At 38.6% G+C, this 22,970-nt stretch overlaps 1 protein-coding gene across 5 annotated transcripts in view; it reads left to right on the top strand.

The window, feature by feature from the left end:
- The window catches only part of VPS13B (vacuolar protein sorting 13 homolog B), a 718,815-nt gene that overhangs the window by 40,461 nt on the left and 655,384 nt on the right, over window positions 1-22,970 (top strand). For all 5 annotated transcript variants that reach the window (XM_075213864.1, XM_075213863.1, XM_075213867.1 and 2 more), the window contains exon 4: window positions 13,077-13,197. In XM_075213864.1, the coding sequence (XP_075069965.1) occupies window positions 13,077-13,197 (121 nt within the window). The remainder of the gene's footprint in view (window positions 1-13,076; window positions 13,198-22,970) is intronic.

Genomic DNA, 22,970 nt, shown 5'->3' with positions numbered 1-22,970 from the left:
TGAAGAACACGCTAACCCAGTAAATCCCAAACTTTCTCAGTTCGAGGCACCCTTAGGGTCTCCAGTTTTTTCAAGGCACCCTTAAGCCACAATAATTACCAAATAGTCCCTCACCTTGCTTACCCAGTTTACCAGCGGTCCTGGCCGTGGCACCCCAGGGAGCTGTGGCGCACAGTTTGGGAGCTGCTGCTCTAATCTTTGAGCTTGGCAAGTTCATATCTTCGCCTAAAATAATTTGTTAATCTGATGATGATCATGTCTTATCTATCTATCTTATAGAGATAGAAATGTTATGACCTTATCATTGAGTACAGCAATTATTAACTTTCTATCATTTCTTGCATTTGGCAATTTCTGGATAATGGGTTTCGAATAATTGATCCCATGCTTGTATAAATGTTATGTGAAGTTTGCCCTGCTTGGCTACTGAGCCCCCGATATCTTTCCATCCATCGTCTCTAGTTTAATGGTATTGTATCCAATTATTTTACGCACATTGCAGACACGTTTATTTCTCAAAACACACATTTGACCTATTTCAGCAATTTTTTTTTTCTATTGATGTCTCTATTAACTCTGCAAAATAATTAGTAACATATTGTAAGACTTTGCTTTTGGACCATACAGAAATCATGTCTTCAGACTCTTTGATGGGACTTTGAGTCTTTCACGCTCAATTACAATCTACTGTGTTAAAACAACATTTAAAATCCTATGTAGCTGTTAAAAATGAGCTTAAGTTGGACTTTCGTGGTCTCAAAAGCTCACGTATAACAACATCCACAAAGAATTTTACCGATCGGTCCAATGAAAGCGAATGCATATAACCTAGAGTCCACTTGGTTGTGTTTCCTGTGCTCTTAAGGTAGCTCCAAAAGCCGTTCTCCTATTTAGTGTTCTACGGGGAGAGCTGGGAAAGCTAGAGGTCGATATGTTGTGGCTAAAGACAGAAGGGAAAAGAGTTTTTTTTTTCCGTCTTTTTGCTTCTCAATCTTTCACATCTGGCCATAAAATCTGTTCAAGAGTCACAGCTTATTCTTCATTCTCATTAGTTTAAATCAATCCATGCCAAAAACCCGTCAGGGAATGCTACTTCTTACATCTGTATCCTACTGCAGGCTTTTGGGGGAGGCCCCGATAACACCTGAGTATTTGGGCCGAAAGGTCTGGCTTTGTTTTTTATTTATGTATTTTTACTTTGTAATTTTCAGTGTGGTTTAGTACGTAATCTCTGCCCCCCCCCCTCCATGTTTCCTGTGGTTAATACTCCTGCAGTTCTTGTTGTGTTTGCAGGTGCAGATGGATATGGTGTTTTGCTTATTACTGAACCTGTGACAGCAGATTACAGGAATGCATATATTCCACTCCGAGCTGGGTGTTTGAGAAGTAAACATTGTTTAACATTTATTTTTTATTTTATTTTTTTGCAAGGGAAGTTGGTCTTTTTATGAGGAGAGAAGTTGGCATCTTTCTAATAAAAGGTTACAGTAAAACACTGGTAATTTTCTGTAACTTTGTCCAGAGCTCGTCAGACTTCTTTCCACTTGTTATGAGGCAGTTAAAGCAAGACCTATTGTTTATTTAACTTTTTTTTTGTATTATGCAATTTTGTATTCAGTTACTGTTTTGTTTTTTTCCCGTTTTTATGCATTTTGATTTTTTTTTCTTTCTTAAGACTCCCAGTTCATGTAAACATATTTATACGTAGGTCACTTTTCTTTTATTATTTACCACGCTAACACTATTACATGTTATTTTGTGGCGCTGAAAATGAAGAGTGGTTGGTTCCTTCAAATACTTGGAATTTAGATAACTATCTCCAATTATGTTATAATATAAAGGAAGTCACAATATACTGGCTTTTAAGCCAATCATTTAACCGATCTTTAAACCTAAAGTACAAGTTACCTTGTTTGAAAGGGCTCCTAATACAGTGATAGACAACATGATGCACTTTGTACGGGCGGCCCGCTAACCTTCAAAAGGGCCGCACATTATTACTAAGAATAAGGTTACGTTAAAATTATACGTTCAGTCAAAGAGAAATTTTTTGACAGCTCACTGCAAGCTTTTAGTATATTTATCAGCTAGGTGGGTGTCCAGTTTGACACTTTTACACCAAATTGGCCCAAAATCGTCACGTTTAATATGCTCCACCGAGCACCAAAGACTGCCAAGAATGATTGAAACCCACCTTAGTTCCAATTATGCCACAGCGACAAATTCATGTGGACGTTTGGATGTGTCCAGTTTGGTCACCCACATGTGTGACGTTGGGGAACACTGCTAGGAAGCCTGATGAGTTTAGGAAGAATATTTTCCCCCGTGATGACATCTAGGGTACGTGAACATATATCTTAAATATGTTCACCTACCATAGAATTGTTTACATGCTTGTGAATGTTACTAACTCTTCTTTATCTGTGGATTGAAAAGCCATCACAGTTTGCGTGCACATTATTTTACCAAGTGGGGTCATATTTGTTGGCTGTTTTACATACCTTGCATAAAATGAATGTGCCTATCCACTTGTATTTCCTTAATTAGCTATATTTTACTCTGTTGCGGATTTTCTAGCATTTCCTAAATTGTACAGCACTATAGGTGTGTAAACGTAGTAGTCCAGCTTGAGCAACACCTATTTAAAGTGCTTTCTTCATAGCATATACAATAAAATCCGCAGCTATCGTTAAACATTCCATAACATTCCGCTGTTACGGTCTTTGATTCGCTGGAGTCCCCCCTATTTCTGTTGCAAGCAGTACCCTCTGGTACAAAGTACGGGCCTGCCTTTGTATTAGGAGGAGCCACTAAGCTGGTGTCGCTATGGAAAATGCCCCAAGAACTTACTTTAGCGGGGCATGAACCTGATTTTACTCTGAACAGCTCTACTAGAGATGCTTTATAAATCACAAGTAATACTACGTCATAAATGCACAGAGTTTCCCATCACCTTTTATGTAGGGAAAGGGGGTGTGATATAACTACATTTTCGAAGAGCTTGGATTGGTAGAATGTTTCCAATATGTCTCATGTCCGGAGCACGTGATCTTCTCCTTTTCTAGGATAAGCAAGTTTATACATTGTACGGTGACTGGTGACCATTTTCCAATGCAAAAAAGAATTACTACTTTTAAAATGTATGTTATGTACAAATGTATATATTTTTTAAATGTACAGAGGTGATATGTCTTAACCGAAAACCTGTTGTTCAGAAAGTTCTGAGTATTAGAAAGGAGAAGTTATGTCATTGTTGCTGTTCAGTAATAATGTTGTACACACTGACATGGTCCCTGAGAATTTACTTCTGTAATCCCTGTGAGGAGCAGTGCTAAAGAATGTATGGATGATGGGAATGCCAGGGCCAGTGTAAATAACCAAAAATAAATAAAATATATAAATAAGTATAAAAATAAATATATGGAAAATCAAAACATTCTGAATAAATCTGACATTGTACCTGTAAAGCATAGTATTATCCCTCTCCTTCATATGTTTGATAGAAACAAATTACGTTTTCTCTCAACTAAAAATAATATTTATTTATGTGCATGTTTTGGTACTTTTTACTTTCTATAACTCTGTTTAAGAAAATATGTGACCTTGTATTGCCAGACCATCTCTGGAGACATTGGTGCTTAATTTGCTGCATATTATTTTAGACCTTTTTGGAAATGACACAATCTAAACAAAACATCCTGCAGGTCTGTAGCTTGCCATGTGAGCACAGAGCCATTATTTTAAATAAGTGGTTCTTGTTTAGTATGGATGAAATGTATTTCAGGTTTACTAAACTTAGCGGATGTATTTTATTTGGATATAAACTGCAGCTTTCCAGCTCTTGTGGAACTACAAGTCCTAGCATGCTCATTCAAGGTCTGCTCGCTAAAAAACAGCAGTTTAGGTGCTAACTGTGGCGTTATTGCTCTAATCCACTAGGCAACCTGTTTTTATTCAGTTAATGTAGAGCAAATACCAGCCTCTGGCTGGAAATGATGGTGTTGCCTAATACATGAAATCAGATTTGTCTTTTGTCTCTCTACAGCAGTTACGAAAATAATATCAAACATGAGAGTTGCTGTAGGTAACACCATCTTTTTGCTTTGCTCCTTCTGTTACAAATGCACCATATTTCATGCTGGCTCATGCTATTGACAAAGCCGTTGTATGACAAATGGATGTTTTATCCATTTTCAAAGCATTGGTACCTTTTTGTAACATTAGCATTTTTATGTTTAAGATATTTCTATTGTAAGATTACTATGAAACGTAAGCGATGATTCACGGATTACGACAAATGGGATGTCCTGTAATTTGATAGACATGCACAGATGCCCAAGGGGCCTGATATAACAGAATTGTCTATGGAACAAATGGGGAGAAGCATGCAATCAAAATAAGAATGGGTGAGGAAGGGTATTTGCCCATATTTGGGGTTGGGTGAGTTGATGACAGAATATAGGAAGAGTAGATGGGTCTACTTCCAATGTCCCAGCCCCGCTCCTTACCCTGATTTATGTCCCCCTTATGTTGGCATAGTGTAGAGGTAAGACCTTTTGCTATGATGAAGGGAATGTTGCAGCTTTTTTAATTGGAAGGACCGATTGTCTGTTGTTGGGTCATACTTAGTGTATACCCCTATTGCATTCCAAGCCTTAATAGCTGACAAGTGCAGCTCTGGAGGGACAGTTGTCTAAGGTTGTCCCAAAGGCTGAGGGTATATTTACTAAACTGCAGTTTTGAAAAAGTGGAGATGTTGCCTTTAGCAACCAATCAGATTCTCATTATCACTTATTTTGTGCATTCTACAAAATGACAGCGAGAATCTGATTGGTGCTATAGGCAACATCTCCACTTTTTCAAAACTGCAGCTTAGTAAATATACCCCTTAATGTTAGTGAGACAAGGAACAGCAGAAACAAAGTACTTTCACACTGTGAAAGGATAAAGGTTGCAGGGATTTTTAATATGAGCTCACAGTGCATGACAGAAGCAGTGTAAATCTGTGCATAAGGCATTGAGGGTTCACATTAAACATCACTTCAATGTACTTGCTAAAATAGTGCACGGTTAAATATTTGTAATAAAATCAGGACATGTTCCATAGACTAATTGGAACAAAGGGCTATACATAGGAATGGTTGATAAATTTGTGTAGTGGTTAAATCATACTCTATTCTGGAACTTGCCTTAATGTCCCGTTTCCTGGTCAGATTGTTTAAATATACAATTGCACAGACTGACACAGTGAGCGGCTGGCCTCACGTTGTCTGTATACGATAGTGTCAAAACGACCCACAAATTTATTTTCGTTTCTCAACGCAAGGTCTTACATTACAGAGGAAGACCATTAGCCTGGCATTACTATCCATTCAAGCGATTTTATTCCTTAATTAGCAGTTTATCCTCCGTGATTAAGACTTCCTGAATACTTGTTCAGAATATGGCAAGTGTTTTAGGATGTGTACCAATTTGGATGAATCGCAGGGGAAATAATAAGGTTAGGTGAGCCTTCAAAGAGCAGCTCTCCGGGCTGACATCCATTCACCGGGCCTTCTAAAGGCATTTATGATAAATATATTTCATGAAATGTCTAAAATATAATTGGTGTTCCTTTTCCTTTTTCATTTTCACATGTTTATTGTCATCTGGTGTGAGCCAGATTTATGGGAGCGCAGTAGTTTTAGTGCATTTTGGCCGGGCAGTTTTTAATGACATCACCTTGATCTATATTCAGTGTGTGATTTCAGTTGGTCCCAGTGTTAAATATTTTCATAATTATGCTGGTTTTGGCAGTTCACTTGGAACGTTTTCCACGTCTCTTTAATGAACATGTTTTACCTCTGGGCTTAAGAGACAAGCGCAAAGTTTGAAAAATTAATAGTGTAGTTTTAATGCTTAGATTACGCACAGAAGCTTTTTTTTCTTTCTTTTTTTTTTCCATTTTTTTTTCTTGGGATGTATATATAGAAGCTGATTGAGTTGAATTGTCTCTAGGGGTGTGCCCACAGGGGTAGTCACTTAATTAAATTGTGACATTTGCTTCAACCAAATATTTACATTTGATGTATGTATTCTCCTATGCAGTAGTAATCCCTGCTAGTAGCCAACTATAACATGACCAATGTTGTCAGATGGCAGTGTGTACAATATGTTTTAAAAAGCGTGAATACTGTATAGAAGAGAGAATTTGCTGTAGCTTGTCCTGTGGATTTTTAATTTGTGTGCACACACAGCCACACACTCTTACCCTCCCTCCTTTCTCCCTCCTCTCTCTCCCTCTTCCCCCTCCCCCCTCGGTGTCTCTTCCCCTCTTGGTGTCCCTTCCCCTCTCGGGGTGTCTTCCCCTCTCGGTGTCGCTTCCCCTCTCGCTTCCCCTTTTGGGGTCTCTTCCCCCCTCCCCTCTCGGGGTCTCTTCCCCCCCTCCCCTCTTGGGGTCTCTTCCCCCCCTCCCCTCTCGGGGTCTCTTCCCCCCTCGGTGTCGAACTTACAATCAGAGAAGGAAAGATCATCTATTTATATAGCGCCAGTATATTCCATAGCGCTTTACAATTGGGGACAAACGCAGTAAATTAACAAACAAACAAACTGGGTAAAACAGATAAAGAGGTGAGAAGACCCTGCTCGCAAGCTTACAATCTATGGGAAAGATTGATCAGACTTTCCTTATATGGAGCTACATCAAATCTTTCACTGTGTAAAAATAACCATAATTCCTGTGCACAATAGAATATTTTAATACCTCTTTTAAAGGTTAACTGTCATCTACACAATGGAGGCAGCCATTTTGTGACCTGAACCAATATTTTATGAGAATGCACTCTATATATTGACCAGGAATCAGTGACATCACTGAAACAATATTAAAACATTCCACTATTTTAACACATTTATTGTTTATATAATGTATATTAACCTAGTAAATTACTGGTTTTATTACATTTCTCCCAGTTATTAGATCAAGTTCGACTGACAGAGAACTTATGTATAAATTTATTAATAAATTAAATTTAGCAAGACCACAATTTGAGGGAGAAAGGATAGTTTATGAAGCTGGCTGAATGTTTTACCTCAGTTATTTCAGCTATGGATAAAGGTGTGTGAGTGATTAATACCATGTGAGAGGAAAATGGAGCCAAGAATCTCATCTATTGATCTATGGAGAGACTTACAGTATGTATACTGCTTATCACGGTGATCCTTTCCTTTAACACATGTGAACGTGTGTGTTTTCACAGATTTTGCATGTTTTTATTAAGATTATCCAGTACATGCCCTGCGGATAGGATTTACATTTAATAATGTTTATTTTGTGTCTGGTAATTGTGCCTAGATCCTCTTCTATATTACATTGTACTTTTACGATGCATAATGTAATCACTATGACTTTGATTACAGTTTATAAGCTTTTTTTCCTTAATCCCTTTACTAATTAGGTTGTACAGACTCCACAAAGTAGTAATTCCGCACTTATTACAAAAAAGAGGAATAAATATCCTTTGGCTCTGTAGTGCTAAAAGCTATATTATCTGCACTCGCGGCTGCTTTCTCCTATTGCCTGTCCTTTCAGGACTTTAGGCTGGGTACACACTATATAAAATTTGTCACGGTGCAATATCTTTAATGATTTTACCAATGATTAAAATAAAAATAAAAAATGTCCAGATCACCTTGCCGATCCATGTGTACACACTAAACACATTTTACACAATTTATCTTTAGATCTGTGCTCTTCATCTTTCATAACCATCGGCTGAAAAGATAGTGACTCTGCACACTCCGTAGAGTTCTATGGAGAATGCCAGTCATGAGTGCATTACACACTGCAGGATTGTAAAGACATTGTTCCATCGTTGAAAAAGATTTTTAGATCAGTTTATAAATTAAGTCAAATGATACGATGAGCTTTGGAACGATTTCTTTCATCGGTGCAGTGTATACACTAATGCGATATCGGACCGAACGGACGTTTAGCGTGTGATTGGGTGAAAAACCAGTAGTGTGTACCCAGCCTTATTCAACATTCACGTCAGTAAGTTCTTTTTAGGTGAAATGTGACTAAATACAGAAGCACATCCATAAATATGCTATATAAGCGATTTACAATAGACCTGACACTTATAGACAGACATTTCCTGAGGTGGACCAATATTCATTAGAGTGCAGTCTGACGCTTCATCATCATCATCACCATCACCATTTATTTATATAGCACCACTAATTCCGCAGCGCTGTACAGAGAACTCACTCACATCAGTCCCTGCCCCATTGGACCTTACAGTCGAAACTCCTTAACACACACACACACACACACACACACACACACACACACACAGACAGAGAGACACACACACATAGACAAGGGTCAATTTGTTAGCAGCCAATTAACCTACCAGTATGTTTTTGGAGTGTGGGAGGAAACCGGAACACCCGGAGAAAACCAACGCAAACACAGGGAGAACATACAAACTCCTCACAGATAAGGCCATGGTCGGGAATTGAACTCATGACCCCAGTGCTGTGAGGCAGAAGTGCTAACCACTACGCCACCGTGCTCCCCTACAGTACATACGAGGCGATTGTTTATATAAAGATACCGGTTATGACGTGTTTCAGTGAGTTCCCTGGTTCCTATGGAACTAATTCTTCTTTTTGAATAATAATTTTTTCCCACAAAATGGCTACCGCAGAGATGTCAAATATGATGATGAAAATGAAGGATACATTTGTGGTATAAGACGTGCACTCCAGCTAAAGCCAGTGAAATTTATTTCAGGGAGCTATAGTCTAATAATATAATGTGTGCCTGGTTTGACAAGTATTCAACAGCGAACATGTTCTGGTGACCAATTCACAATGCAAGATGAATTGTACATTTTTTATTATAATAATTGTGTGTGTGTATATATATATATATATATATATATATATATATATATATATATATATATATTGTTATTATATTATATCTATATATATTGTTATTATATTATATCATCTCTGTGTGGAGTTTGTATGTTCTCCCTGTGTTCGCATGTTTCTTCCGGGTGCTCCAGTTTCCTCCCACACTCCAAAAACATACTGGTAGGTTAATTGGCTGCTAACAAATTGACCCTAGTCTGTCTGTCTGTCTGTGTTAGAAAATTTAGACTGTAAGCTCCAATGGGGCAGGGACTGATGTGAGTGGGTTCAGTGCTGCGGAATAAGTGGCGCTATATAAATAAAAGGTGATGACGATGTGTGTGTTTGTATGTATGTATATATATATATATATATATATATATATATATAATGTATGTATGTGTGTATATATATATATATATATATATATATATATATATGTATGTATATTATCTATTTATCTGTCTGCCATCTAAGTTCTCTTGCAGCTGTGCATTAAGCTCCTACAGATCTAACTGACTGCTTCCTGGATTCAGCATCGCTGTCCATTCATGATTTCTGAATCCCTTCCATGACATACAGAGCGGTAGTGTAGTTGTTCTGTATCACTGAATTTTGGGGGCATGCAGCCTAATTCTAACTCCTATTAACAAGTTTTGGGGATGTGTGCAATAGCTGATGTAGATATGTGTTTCATATCTGGTATGTAAACGTTTTACTAGGTACACTAACAGATTGTTGTGTATTAATTAATATTAAATCACTTCTTCATTGTACACCTTAAAAATCCGCATAACACTAAAACGCTTGGCAACGTTTAGAGGGTGTTAAAGTTACAAAGAAAGCGATACATAAACTTGTCTGGGTCATTTTCCAGTCATTGTTGCTGTGGTTGAATTACCAGCAAGGACCACAGTGAGGCTACTGTATGCTGCTTATTTAACACTCGATTTCTGCAAAACCACACAAGCCAGCAACACTAATTAATTAAATAATGATTTAACACTTAAGCTTACTCCCCCACAACCTCAGCCTCTTCTACTGAAAATTGTTTCTGTATTAACAGTGGCACAAGATGTATACACCCAGCTATTGCTAATCATCTACCATTCAGGATACATGTAAATTGGTTTTGAAGCTGAATAGTGACCTCTGCTCTGTTTATCCTTTAGGTGACATCTTTTCCCAGAGTCCCTGGGACTTCTTGCTCCATAGAGCACCTTTAATTAACTCCAGGAGGAGAGTAGATGAGGGCGGGGCTATTTGGAGTTTTTCATTAGGGGACAAATTGGGAAAGCGTCCTGATAAAACTGGATTGAGTTTCTATCGTTCTATTTAGTTAGCTCTAAGTTGTTCCCTTTTCTACTATTTACTTTAACCTCATGACCCTTAATTGACTTTTTCCCCCTCTGTTTTGAACATTTGTTTTACGCTGTCAATTTACTGTGGTGTGTATTTGGGATACTTGAGTGGTCTCATGTAAAAAGTTCCCAGCAGAAACTAGTCTTAATAGGATTTTGGTTCTCTAAAGTGTTTTAAATGGCTTTTCAATTGCATTATTATTATTTGGGGTTTATAACTAGCCAATTACTTTCCTGCTCTGCCTGATCTTGAACCAGTCTAGTTGGTGAGTTGCTGTGAGCATGGTCAGCTTGTATGTCGGCTTTAAAACTGCATGGAAATGGTAAAAGTCATTGGATATTTTAGAGTTGATATAATGGCACAAGTCCCTACACCAGGCTCCCAGAACTGTAAATTGGCTTCTCCAGTTGTTATGGTCTACAAGCAAGGCTTTACGTGGCTTCCAGTCTCTTATTAAAATCTACAAATATAAAATTAAGTTGAGAGAGATGCTATGTATTTACATTAATGATTCATGTGAATAAAAGACCAACCAATCTAATAAGACATCTTAATATATTGGGACTTATTCTCTATGCATGCACAGCTCCACAGTACCACTTATGTTATGTACATTTGGGGCAGATTCAATTCCCTGCATCGTTCCTTAGAACAATGCGGAGCGTGCATTATTACAGTAATTTCTCCTAGGATTTTTGCTCGCAGAGCTGCGAGGAAAAATCGGCGTACTAACTGTAATAGTCCGTTCAAGTCCATGCGTTGTTCTAAAGAATGGATGGAATTGAATCTCCCCCTTAATATGTTCTACTAGATACCCCTGGATAACATCATATTATCATTCTTAATGCTATTTTGTATATTGGGGATTAAGTCGCAGTATCTGTTCTCATTTAGCATGTTTTATATGTTAATGCATTTTTATGTTTTATACAGTATTGATGGAGCACCAACATTTTAAACACTATGTAATATTAGGTGAACAAGCATTATGTACCTAAAACGAAGGGTGTAAAATCTATAGTTGGAGACAAATGAGATGTTAGATGTGGGCTATGTCAGGGCCAGCTTAGTTAAAAATGATGTTATGTTTGGAAAAGCATTGGTAAGGACAGGAGGCTAAGAGGGATCTGGGTAACTTCCTGTAAAAGGTTACTTTGCTGCAACGTTTTAAAGCTTGAGATGCTGGATGAGAGTCTTCCGTGGAAAGGTAGAGGTGCAGAGAAGAGGTGCAGCTCTAGAGAAGTCCTGCATCTGCACATGAGGGAAAATAGCAAATACAGTGAAATGTAACAAGTATAGTAGGATGGGTCAGAACTGTGGATGTCCACACTTTGAATCTTGTCCTTAATGACAGAGGGTGACCGTGACATGCCTGAGAGAGTGTGGCAGCAGACCATGTTCAGTTAATAAGTTATGGGAGCTTATTAGCTGCACTCCAAAGTATCTGGTGAATAACACAAAGTTATGATCATATTTTGGGTGGAAAATTCTGTTCTTCCTACAGTGGACATTGGATGATGATTTTCACTTGAAAAACAGCAAAATATGCTGTAAGCTCTCACGAGCAGGACCCACTTTCCTCATGTTGTCCTTCTACTAGTTCATCACTCTCTGCATCTCTAGGCCTGCTTTCCAAGCCTTGTGTTTTTGAGATCAGGCCTGCATCGTTTTGGGCATTACCATCACTCTCACGCACTGTCCCGTAAATAAATTGATCTGCATTACCATGTTGTCTGTGTAATTTGTTTAACCAGTATGTCTGTGGTCATTTGTTTTTTATGTATTGTGAAATGACATGAAAATATTATTGATCGTTGCTGTCTGTTTATTATACACTATTCTAAATTTCTTGTAAGGCACTGCAGACCTTGTGGCGCTGTATAGATAAAAGATAATAATTGGAAGGGTTTTCTTCTATGTTATTTGAGTTTAAGTAGTGCCATTATACAATAGATTAAGGGGCATATTCAATTAGGTCCAAAGATCGCGGTTGTGGTCTGGAACGGGCGTGAAGGGACTACGTGGTACCGCAGCAACACCAATTTCTCTTCGTTCCCCATAGGGTTGCGAAGGGAAATATGTGTTATGGTACCGTATTACTTATATAATGTGCTGCCACCGTGCAACCGCGATTTCTGGACCTAATTGAATATGCCCCTAAAAGTCAATTTTTTTAGGTGACAACCCCCTTGCTATCTAGTAAGTAATTATATATTTTCTTCTGTGTTTCTAACCTTTTATAGTGTAACTTGGTTGTTTCCTCCCCACTCCCTCAGCTGTCATTACATTTAATGGTCCATAGTTGGTGGATTAAACATAAAAATAAAATATTTTTTTTTGTATGTGTGTAATATCATAAAGGATTGTGAGTTAATGGAATTATTTTTATGTTTATAAACCAATTGTGGAGTCTGATGGTTATCAACAACAAATTGCTTCTGTTGGGTTACTGACAGTTCCTGAAGGATTGCCATTACCATCCAGTTCAAACTTAATGCTTCATTTAAAAAAAAAAACCTTAGTTTCCCTTGTGCATAAGCATTGTAAAGGTGTGCTAGAATGGACAGATGGTGACGTATTTACACTTGGGGCTAGATTTACTAAACTGTGGGTTTGAAAAAGTGGAGATGTTGCCTATAGCAACCAATCAGATTCTGGCTGTCATTTATTTAGTGCACTCTACAAGATGACAGCTAGAATCTGATTGGTTGCTATAGGCAACATCTCCACTTTTTCAAACCCGCAGTTTAGTAAATATACCCCTTGGTGTCAGATCTATAGAAATTCAAGACATGTTTCTTTTTATGTCTCAGGATGACCATGAGAGCTGTGGTTCCAGTTCTACTAGTCGGAGCAACACCGAAAGTGCCAAATCTCCGGCTAAACCACGGAAGATCCAGCAGACCGCTCCCACGGACCCTGACCTACCACCAGGTAATTATGGTCCGTAGTATGGTGCTAGAGGCAGGGCAAGAAGACTGAAGGGACATGTGTTTTGTTTCTTTGTTTACCCTTTCATCCAAAGTTCTCTAGAGAATAAGAATATAGGCAAGAAAAACGTGATATACGACATGTATAACACCAACTAGATTTTGTCCAGTCATCAGTACAAGTAAACAAGAACTATATGAAATTCATTTGGTTTGGAAATTTTTCCAGATATGGCTTCATATTCCCATACACCTGTAGAAACAGATATATGTACCCCGCACTCCAATTATATAATTCTATGTATTTTTTTGGCAGACGCCACCTTCTGCTGTTGCCTATTTTCCACAGTGCGCACAATGAATCAATCTGCCTCCGGTTTATGAAACCGTAGTCTGAATAAATTGGAATTATCTTCGCTCGTGCAGAGATTCGGAATAGATTACGTTGCATTCATTCCTCTTTACTCTACAGTTTACGTTCTGTGGTTTCTTGGCAAATCCCTTTTTTGTTTCTCTCTGCTCCTGTTCACCTCTTTGTGCAACCCCCTGCAGGATGACACCAGGGCAAAGGGGCAGACACGGTTAGTGGAGAGGTCATGGCATGGTGGAGAGCTGAAAGTGGGATGTCTTCATAGTGACAGCTCTCACACTGGGGCCTCCTGCATTCCATCATGCTTCCCTACACAGAGGAGAGACTCTAACCCGCTCCCTCAGATGATGTTTATTATGCTTTAACACTGCCATAGCAGCTTGACGATGATGGAATAATAGATATATGTGTGAAAAATTGGTCTTCTGGGATTCTCCACTCTTTTCATGTGATTTATTGTAGGTCCTAATTGAAGCGTATTTTCTGACTTGCGCTCTATTTGCACGCGTGACCTCTTCTTGCTGCGGCAGCTGAACAAGTAGCAGCAGTAACTAATATGGATTTATACATCCTAATATTCTCCTCTTGCTCCATCTCTGTAGTGTCACCTCTTGGAGAAGTAATCCTAGTGGCTTCAACCCTGAATTTGATGGAAGAGCCTCCTCTCTGCTACTCTCCCCTCAAAAAAACCCTTTGCCCCACCCCTGTGTAAACACAGAATTTGTCCGAGAGCCCACTGCACATTAGTCAGTTTTCCGCTGGATAGTGTCTTGTGTCCTGGCACTTTAAGGTTCCTTTATTTGTGGACTTTTCATGTATAACTCAATTAGATTTTAAGGATCATTTTGATTAGTATTATTGCAATCCCTTCTTAGCTGCTTTCTCATTTAATACGCTGTCTTAGAATGTAGCGATTGCCTGATTCTTCTCCTCCGTGCGGTAAATCCATTAGCGCTCTGCCTACTACACAGCCACCGCTGTTATATCTTCTGTGTGATGATCACTTTTTCCAAATACCCAGCGGGAGTAGCTTTCTGAAACCACATGTGTAAATGGAGAGCGCTTAGTTTGAGCGCTCCCTTTTACATGACATTTTGTTTCAGGTCCAAGTTTTTGCAATAGCTGGAATTAGGGATTGACGCAAGTTAAATCCCGACTCACCGATGTTCAAGTGAAATTGGCAAGAAGCAAATGATGTTGCCCCAATGAACGTTGCCCCAGACCAACAGACACAGCACCTTCTTATTTATGTTGTGATTCTCCTGCGACCAGCTTCCACCCTGCAGACCCTACATACTAGTCCTTCTATTTCATGTGGTCTCATGTTTACCAATGGGAAAAAATAAATAACTTTATGTGTGTTCCTGGACAGGAAATAACAGTCACTAAATGTAATCCCAGTGAAACTTAACAAAAGTGTGGAGACTGATCTGGAAGAGTTAATAACCAGACTCTTGCAAGGTCAAACATACATGATTTTAAACCGTAAATATTGTCTAATTTAAGAGCAGTCTAGCAGCTTGTTGTGTAAGCATGCATGGGATGCTCCTTCATCTGGATGGTGGTCCAGCTGTTTTAGTGCTGTGTCAAGGTAACGCATAGCTGAGTTATCATCCACTGTTTATTTAGCCTGTAATAAACTCCTATGCTTAAGTAAATGTAACACGATATTCTCAAAGCACATTTTCTGTGAAATGTCACTATGCACATATGCAACTTCAAAGATTCAGCATTGGTCATCATATCTTATCATATGAGAAGTAGCCCGAGTGTCTATGTAAATCCATATTGAAAGCTTGCTATACTGAGTGTGTGCATGGACACTGGTAGATGGAGCAGTGCATTGTAGTGACAGGAATCATTTTAAACTGTAAATGTTGATGGATTTATAAGCTAGTTTTTAGTGTCACAGTGTGTTGCATTGCTGCCTGGCAGTGCTGGTGTCTTGAGCTTCATCCTGACCAGGGTGCTAGGCTATATCCATGTTGCTCCAGTTTCTCCGGTAAACTTAAGATAGAAGCCAATTAACCTACAAGCGTTTGTCTGCGGTAGGTATATTAGATTGTAAGCTCCTATGGGGTATAGACTGATGATGGGCCTGAAAAAAATTCTCTGACTGACAACGCTGGGGGGAGGGGGGCGGGGGGAAATTGTACGCTGGCCCTGTATAAATAAATGATATTAAGACAGAAAAGGGATATTGGTTTGAGAACCTGGCTCCTGGCATCAGTTTGCAGGAAGCTGGATTGTAATACAGAGTTTAAAGAACGAGTACTGTTTTTTTAAATTATTATTTATTATTTGTTTATTATTTCCCCCTTTCCATATATATATACTCGGCTTGGCTGATTAGTGGTCACTTCTCCGGGGATTGACACCTAGGGAAGAACTTTGAATACAGCGAGAAGTGCATGTGTATTAAGATAGCTGATTGGCCGTCTTAGACACAGGAACCATGTGGTTATGCTAGTTTAGGGAGAGGGTTTTTTATATATTTTTTTATTTTACACATTTGAGAGGTGATCTTTATTTGTTCATTCACATTGGAGCTGCCGGTCTTTGACTCCTTACACAAAGTAATTCTTCAGTTGTACTTTCTTTGTGATTTTATAGTGAAAAAAGAAGGAAATTGGGTATTAGATTTCAGTTGCTTATGTTGTAGTAACCGAAGCAATAAATTACTCTAACATCCTTAGTGTCAAGTCATATGGGTCATATCACTAGGAGAGTAGGTCAAGTAAACACTTAAATGCTCATACATAGTTATTCTCAGTCTGGATTATATCTATATATTTGCACTTGACATGCCATGTCTGTCCTGAACTTATGCACTTATTTTTTATTTATGTCTGCTTTATTTATTTACTTAATTATGTATTCAGGTTTTTTGCATCCTATATCCCTAACTGTTTAAGTGAATCTAATGTACTAAAGACTTTCAGTGTTCCAGATTGTGCACAGCATGTGGAAGCTGTTTACAGTATCACAAGGAGAGTTTGGCCAATAGATCACTTTGATTGGTCTCTCTTTAAGCAGGATGCTACTTATTCTGCATGCTTGAGTTGACATTCATTTAGAATTCCTTATCTGTGCTGGAAACATCAAAGATGTTTGTACTTCAGTTGGGTATCAATAGTTGTATGACACTTCAACATAAACTTCCTCAGCATGGTAAATCCCAATGTTCTAGTGCAAATTGTCCATCATCATCATTTATTTATAAGGTGCCAGAATTTTCGCAGCACTGTACAGCAAAAATGCAATATAAAACAAATACATACAGTAATACATAAATACAATCATTTTAGCATACATTTAGTTATATAGCGCCATCAATTACGCAGTGCTGTAGAGAGAATATTTATCATTCACATCAGTCCCTGGTCCATTGGAGCTTTCAAAACAAAAAGACAATTGTCAGCGCTTATCCTTAACACTGCATATCTGTGTGTATCTAGCAAAATAAAAACATGAGGTATCGGTTCATATTTTTATAAAAACATTTAAGCCTGCATCTCAGCTTCAAGGGTACCTCATTATATGCAGGTCCTACACTGACCTATATGCTTCAAACACTGTTAAATGCAGTTAAAATCAGAAGCAACCACCTCCCAGGTATAAGGGTTTACATCTAACAATGGCTGGCTTGTGGACAACACTGAAATGAGCCGTAAATAGGCTTGATAGACAGCTGCTATGATAACATAAGGTAATATTTTGAGACAAAACCAGAGAAGAAATAAGCCTGTGCTCGGTTGATGCCAAAGTATTGCATGGTAATATAAGCGCCCTATATGTATACAATACAAAAAGACAAGTGGAGCTTACAGTCTAGATTCCCTAAAACACAAACACACACACACACAAAGACACTCTAAGGTTAATTTTGTCAGAAACTATTTAACCTACCAGTATGTTTTTGGAGTGTGGGAGGAATTCTGAGCACCCGGAGGAAACCCACGCAAACACAGGGAGAACATACAAACTGGTCATAAATTGAGCTCATGACCCCAGCGCTGTGAGACAGAAATGCTAACCACTGTGCCACATAGCTAACATAGTAAGTAGCACAATACAACATGCCATATACAGTGTGTAATGTAAACAGGGCATACAGACATGACGGACTGACAGGCGACAAAGGGTCTATAGGACCCTGCCTGTGGGAACTTAAATATTTTTATTATGATCACCCATTTACATAACACATGTTACGCAGCATTTTACAGAGAATGTGTTATCATCATTTACGTGAATCACTGCCCCAGTGCACCTTTCAGTCTAAATTCTCTACCAGACAATGCACACACACGCTAGGTCAGTACGGACTGTTGGAGAAAAACCAATGGAGAGAACATTCAAACTCTGCAGAGTTGGTACCCTGGTTAGAATGGCAAACATGGCCCATTGCTGTGGGCAGCATTCAAACCACTGTGTTGCCCATCCCATAGACTGTAAGCCGGCGAGCAGGGCCATCATATCTCTGTCTGTATGTATTACCCAGTATTGTTTTATTACTGTTTACTCCCAATTGTAAAGCGCTTCGGAATTGGCTGGCGCTATATAAATAATTGTTGATGATGATCCATATTAATAATCCATATTAGCAACCGTAGCATGGTAATAATGTAACCATGCGTGTCCTTGGGAGGGATGCTACCTAGTGGGGGCATGATTAAATATGGAACGTACCCCTTTTAAAGCATAGGAATATGAGAAGGGATATGAACTGCGCAAAGTTTTCTTTGCAGATTAAAGTTCACCCATAAGTTTTACTGAACAAGTACATAAGACTTATTTTCATACTGAAATAAATCTGGCTTTTGATGGCATTGTGACAACATGACAATTGTAATGGTATGTAATGCTGGGTAGTGAATGCAGAAAGAGCGCTTTTTATTTTAGGACTCCATGAGGAGATCCAGGATTAGAAAAACCGACATCTGTTCAGTGGTTAAAGCACTCGTCAAGAAGTATTAAATAACTAAAACATTGACTAAGGAAACTCTGAATGTAATGTCTGATGTAAGGTGCTGATGTTAGAGATGTTGTGGAATTAGTGTTGATGGTGCGTGAAACAACTTTTCCAATGAGCACTGTCATGATTTCTAAAAACAGAGTTTCTTTATTTTATTACAAATGCACTCCTTTTTGTTATTCTTTTTTTTCCCTCACAGTTAACTTTAATAGCTATAGATTTTTATTGTTTTGTTTAATCATTACATACTGTTTTTAACACGTTCTTTCATCCTAAAAATAAAAATGAATATTTTATATAATGAGCTTGTAGCTTTTGCAGTGGGAATGGATCCTGTCAATGATCCCAATGCCTGCTCTAGTTTCAATGCTGTTTAAATGTGCGGGCCTCAATATGCACTATATGAGTGAGATTCTCTGCGCACTGTTCTGAATTGCAGCCAGCTAGCTCCTATGTAACTTGGAACTTCTTTCTTCTAAATAATTTCACTGAGAGGTCAGACATTACGTAGCTTTTCATAGTTGCACACATTTGCAAATGTATGTTAAAGCCACCCACCACTCCATGGTTCTTTTGCTAAAGGGTGTTCCTAACTCTAAACAGTGAACGTCCCATATATTTGGGCCATACATATGTGTTTCTAAATTGAGAGCTAACTTACCAAGAGGTACCCCAGAAGCCTCCAAACAGCAATTCAGCGCCAGTACTCCCCCTCAGCTACTGACACCAACATGCCTCTCAGACATATACAGAAGTGGAAGCTGCTCAATCAATTTATAGGCTCATAGCAGGTGCTTGAAAGAGTGGGGTTATCCTAAAAGGAACAAACACACAGAAAATTCCCCCCAGCCACTTGCAGTGTGTTGGGGGAATTTTCTGTGTGTTTGTTCTTTTTAGGACAACCCCACCCTTTCAAGAACCTGCTATTAGCCTATAAATTGATTGAGCAACTTCCACTTCTGTATTACGTAGCTTTTGAATAGTAAAATATGTGTGTATATGTAATGTGACAACGGGAGTGGTTTGCCATGGGCTTCTAAAAGAGGAGACGGGTATTTAGCTGGCAATCTGCAGAGGGAGGCTGCAAACAGAGTTACACATTTGTGCAGTAGTTCACCTAAATTAAAGAGCTACAGGTGGAGGACATATGTGTGACAAAATTAATAGTAAAGAGTCTGATATATCTTACATTTTTTAGAAGTGGTTTAAAAGCATCTCTTTCCAGAGCTAGCTGCAGGTTGATAGGGTGGGTCTGCAATTAAACAGAGCACCTGCAATGAACTCTCATTTAAAGGCACGGTGGGAGTGTCATCTGTCCATCAAGTTAGGGCTGTGGGAGGAGTGTAAGCTATTTAAACTTGTCTTTTTCTTTTATATAGTGTGACAGACGCCAGACAGTGGCCGGTGTCTAGGGAGTTGGTCTCTGTTACTTTAGCGTTAGGTTGCAAGAAAAGTGTGTGCAACTTCATATTGTGAACTACTTTACCATCCTGACAATAAAAAGCAAAGGTGCTCATGTGTGCCTCACCTGACGTGTACCTAAGACAAATTATATATATAATTTTTATATTGTAACGCTGTAACTATTCATCCCCTATTGGATTTTCCCAATTTAGCCAACTTAAATATATTGATGTATAGCCCCACCCCTTCCCCTGCATTTTTTTTCTTCTGTTTTTATTTACCCCCAAATCTTTTCTATACACTATGTAGTGTTATCCTTGGTACAGCACAGTTCATCTATGCACTGTGCATTACATACAGCTGTAGCTACACTGCAGTTTTGAATTTTATTCTAAAGCAGCGAAAATGACAACTCAGCCTAAGGAGTCTGTTTATCAATGGGAGAAAAGCCCTATCTCCAGCATAAACACGTATTGCCATGTTTATCTTTTTATCTGTGAAGCGCTACCACCGCGCCACCATCGCCAATTGTAGCCTCTGCTGATGAAGAGATTTGCAGGCTTCTCCGGTGTAAGCTTGTTTTGCACTGGGAAACCTACTTAACAACAGTGGGTGTGGTAGCATGAGCTTATTCAACAAGACCACATGGTGGTGCGGTAAGACTTCTCTTAATGCTGCCAGCCAGTATCTGGCAATATCTTCTTTGTAAAGCATGGCGATAAGAGGTTTTCTTTTGCGGCCACAGAAAGGCTTTGTCACAACTTGTTAGAAAATAGACCCGTAAATGTTATTAATTCTTGTTGGAAAGCGCAAGATAAAGTTGTCTGAAGGTGTTTATCCATTTAACCCTCTAAATAAGACTATTTAAAATCCCTTTAAATATTGTTGTTGGTATCTTGACGTATTTGTATCCTTTAGCTAGACGGGACCTATGGATTAGCAGCCAGTTCCAAGCAGGACTTGGTAACATGAGAGGCAGCTGCAGGGACCCAGGCTTCATAATACATTTTCTTAAAACATTTTCCCACCCCTAGCAATAGTTATCCTTTGGGGGGAAAGAATGAAACAAAGTTGAATAAAAGTTGAAAAATAAAACACGCAGCACTTCTTAAATCACTGCTAATGCTTTGGACAGAAAATTGTTACTTGAGTCATAGAGCTGTGCTCTTTGTGAACAGTGATACACAAACTGGGAATATTTATGGATGCACCTTTTGCCAGAAGTTTCATTTTTGTAGCAGCAAGCCTTCAGCATACTGTATCTTTGAACCAGCAATATTTCAGGACTTTCTGACATGTTCAGTATGATCACATGGCTGTTTTTAAGATTTTCAGCAAAAAAATAAACAACAACTTTTATTATTCAAGGAACAGCTGAGTTGTCAGTGGTTGGTTGTATTGTTTCTTTTTTTTTTTTTTTCTAAACTCTCTTGTTGGAGAGAAAAGCTGTTGGTGGGCGACTAATCTGCACCCTTTACTCTACCAATGTTAGAGCACCCCTTCCCTTCCCCGTCCCAGCTCTCCAGGTGGGAGTAAATGTCAAACATTTTCTCGCTGGTCCACATAGGTGTTCGTCCGTTTTCTGAGCATATTCAGAGCGGTTTCTTGCAAGATGGGCAATACTAACTGGCGTATGTCCCAGTCTGCAACCTCCCCCTATATTCTTTTAAAAGGTCGCAATGGGTCCACTTCAATAGTTTTTAATTTTTTCTTCTCCTTTGCCTCGCTTCATGGTTTTGATTTGCAAGGCCTGAGTAAATAATAGGGCGGCTTATTATATATGTTTAAAAGAAGAATTGGCTAATACTTTTGTTTATTAGTGTTTTTTTTTTTTCTTGTTTTTTTTAGCAATGGCTAATTCTATATCCCATTTATTCTCTCAACAAACTATTATGGCAGACATCACATTCTCCCTGAACCAGACAAGGAAGAGACAATTTGTCCTAACTATGATATCTGTATAGAAAACAGTCCTAAAAATTGTGCTGAAGTGTTTGAAAGATCTTTCATCCTCCTCTTACCGGTTTAAGTGTAATGACCAGGTTGACTTTTTTTCAGGTGAATGAGGAGCATGAGAATATAACACACCTGATTAATCGGATACATCTTGCTAAGACCCATAGCACTCCAGCAATGGTCCTATCGTTCGCACTTAAAAAACATTCCACAGTATCAATTGGGTATTTTTGGAGAGGACCTGCATACACTTTGGCTTAGGTTGACTGCTACACATAGAATGTATGAAATAATATTCAAATTACAGACTATGTAGAATGGAAGTAATCTAAAACAGTCTCCTTATCCTATTCTTCTTTTAGGTTGATACTTGGGATCCCATGTAATGAAACTGTACAACATTTTAGAAAGAAATTGTTTGCAGAAATTTATCTGTAGAAATTCAAAATGGTTTAGGTTCATAGATTATTGTCTTTCATAGATTATTGTCTTTTTTTTCCCTTTTTCTCTAACTATGGAACCGAGCTGCTAACGTCATCGTAGCTCACTGGATGTATGAGCTTAAAATAACTTTTAATAGCCCGAGAGCCTTTCTGGAGATCCCAGTTTAAGTCCCATTGTTGGCTTCTTGTGACCCTGGATAAGTCACTTTGTCTGCTAATGTCCCAGGCACCAGCTTAGAAGCTCAGCTGGTGGGATCTACCCTCTGTGCCTTGCTCTACATAACCATTTTATCTTTAGTTGTAAATCACTCTCACTATAAATTCAACCTTGTAATGATGTTAAACCATGACTGATAATCACAGTGACACTCTTTGAGTCCAGGGTTGCATTCTTGGAGAAGGGATGCATTCAAATGCTTTTTGTTTAGTTTATTGGTATGTTTAGCTGAAAGTATATAAGTGTTGCAGGGCAGGCTGTGTTCTCAGAAACATAGAGCAATACACTGCACTGCAAACACTCCGGGAGTTCATACCAGGATGATACACTTTTTATTTATTATTATTATTATAATTATTATTGTTATTAATTATTCTGCCACAAGTTGTCCGCAGTGCCATACATGAAA

The sequence above is a fragment of the Mixophyes fleayi genome, chromosome 5 (genome assembly GCF_038048845.1).
Source record: "Mixophyes fleayi isolate aMixFle1 chromosome 5, aMixFle1.hap1, whole genome shotgun sequence".
NCBI lineage: Eukaryota > Metazoa > Chordata > Amphibia > Anura > Limnodynastidae > Mixophyes > Mixophyes fleayi.
This window is presented reverse-complemented; position numbering and strand designations above follow the sequence as displayed.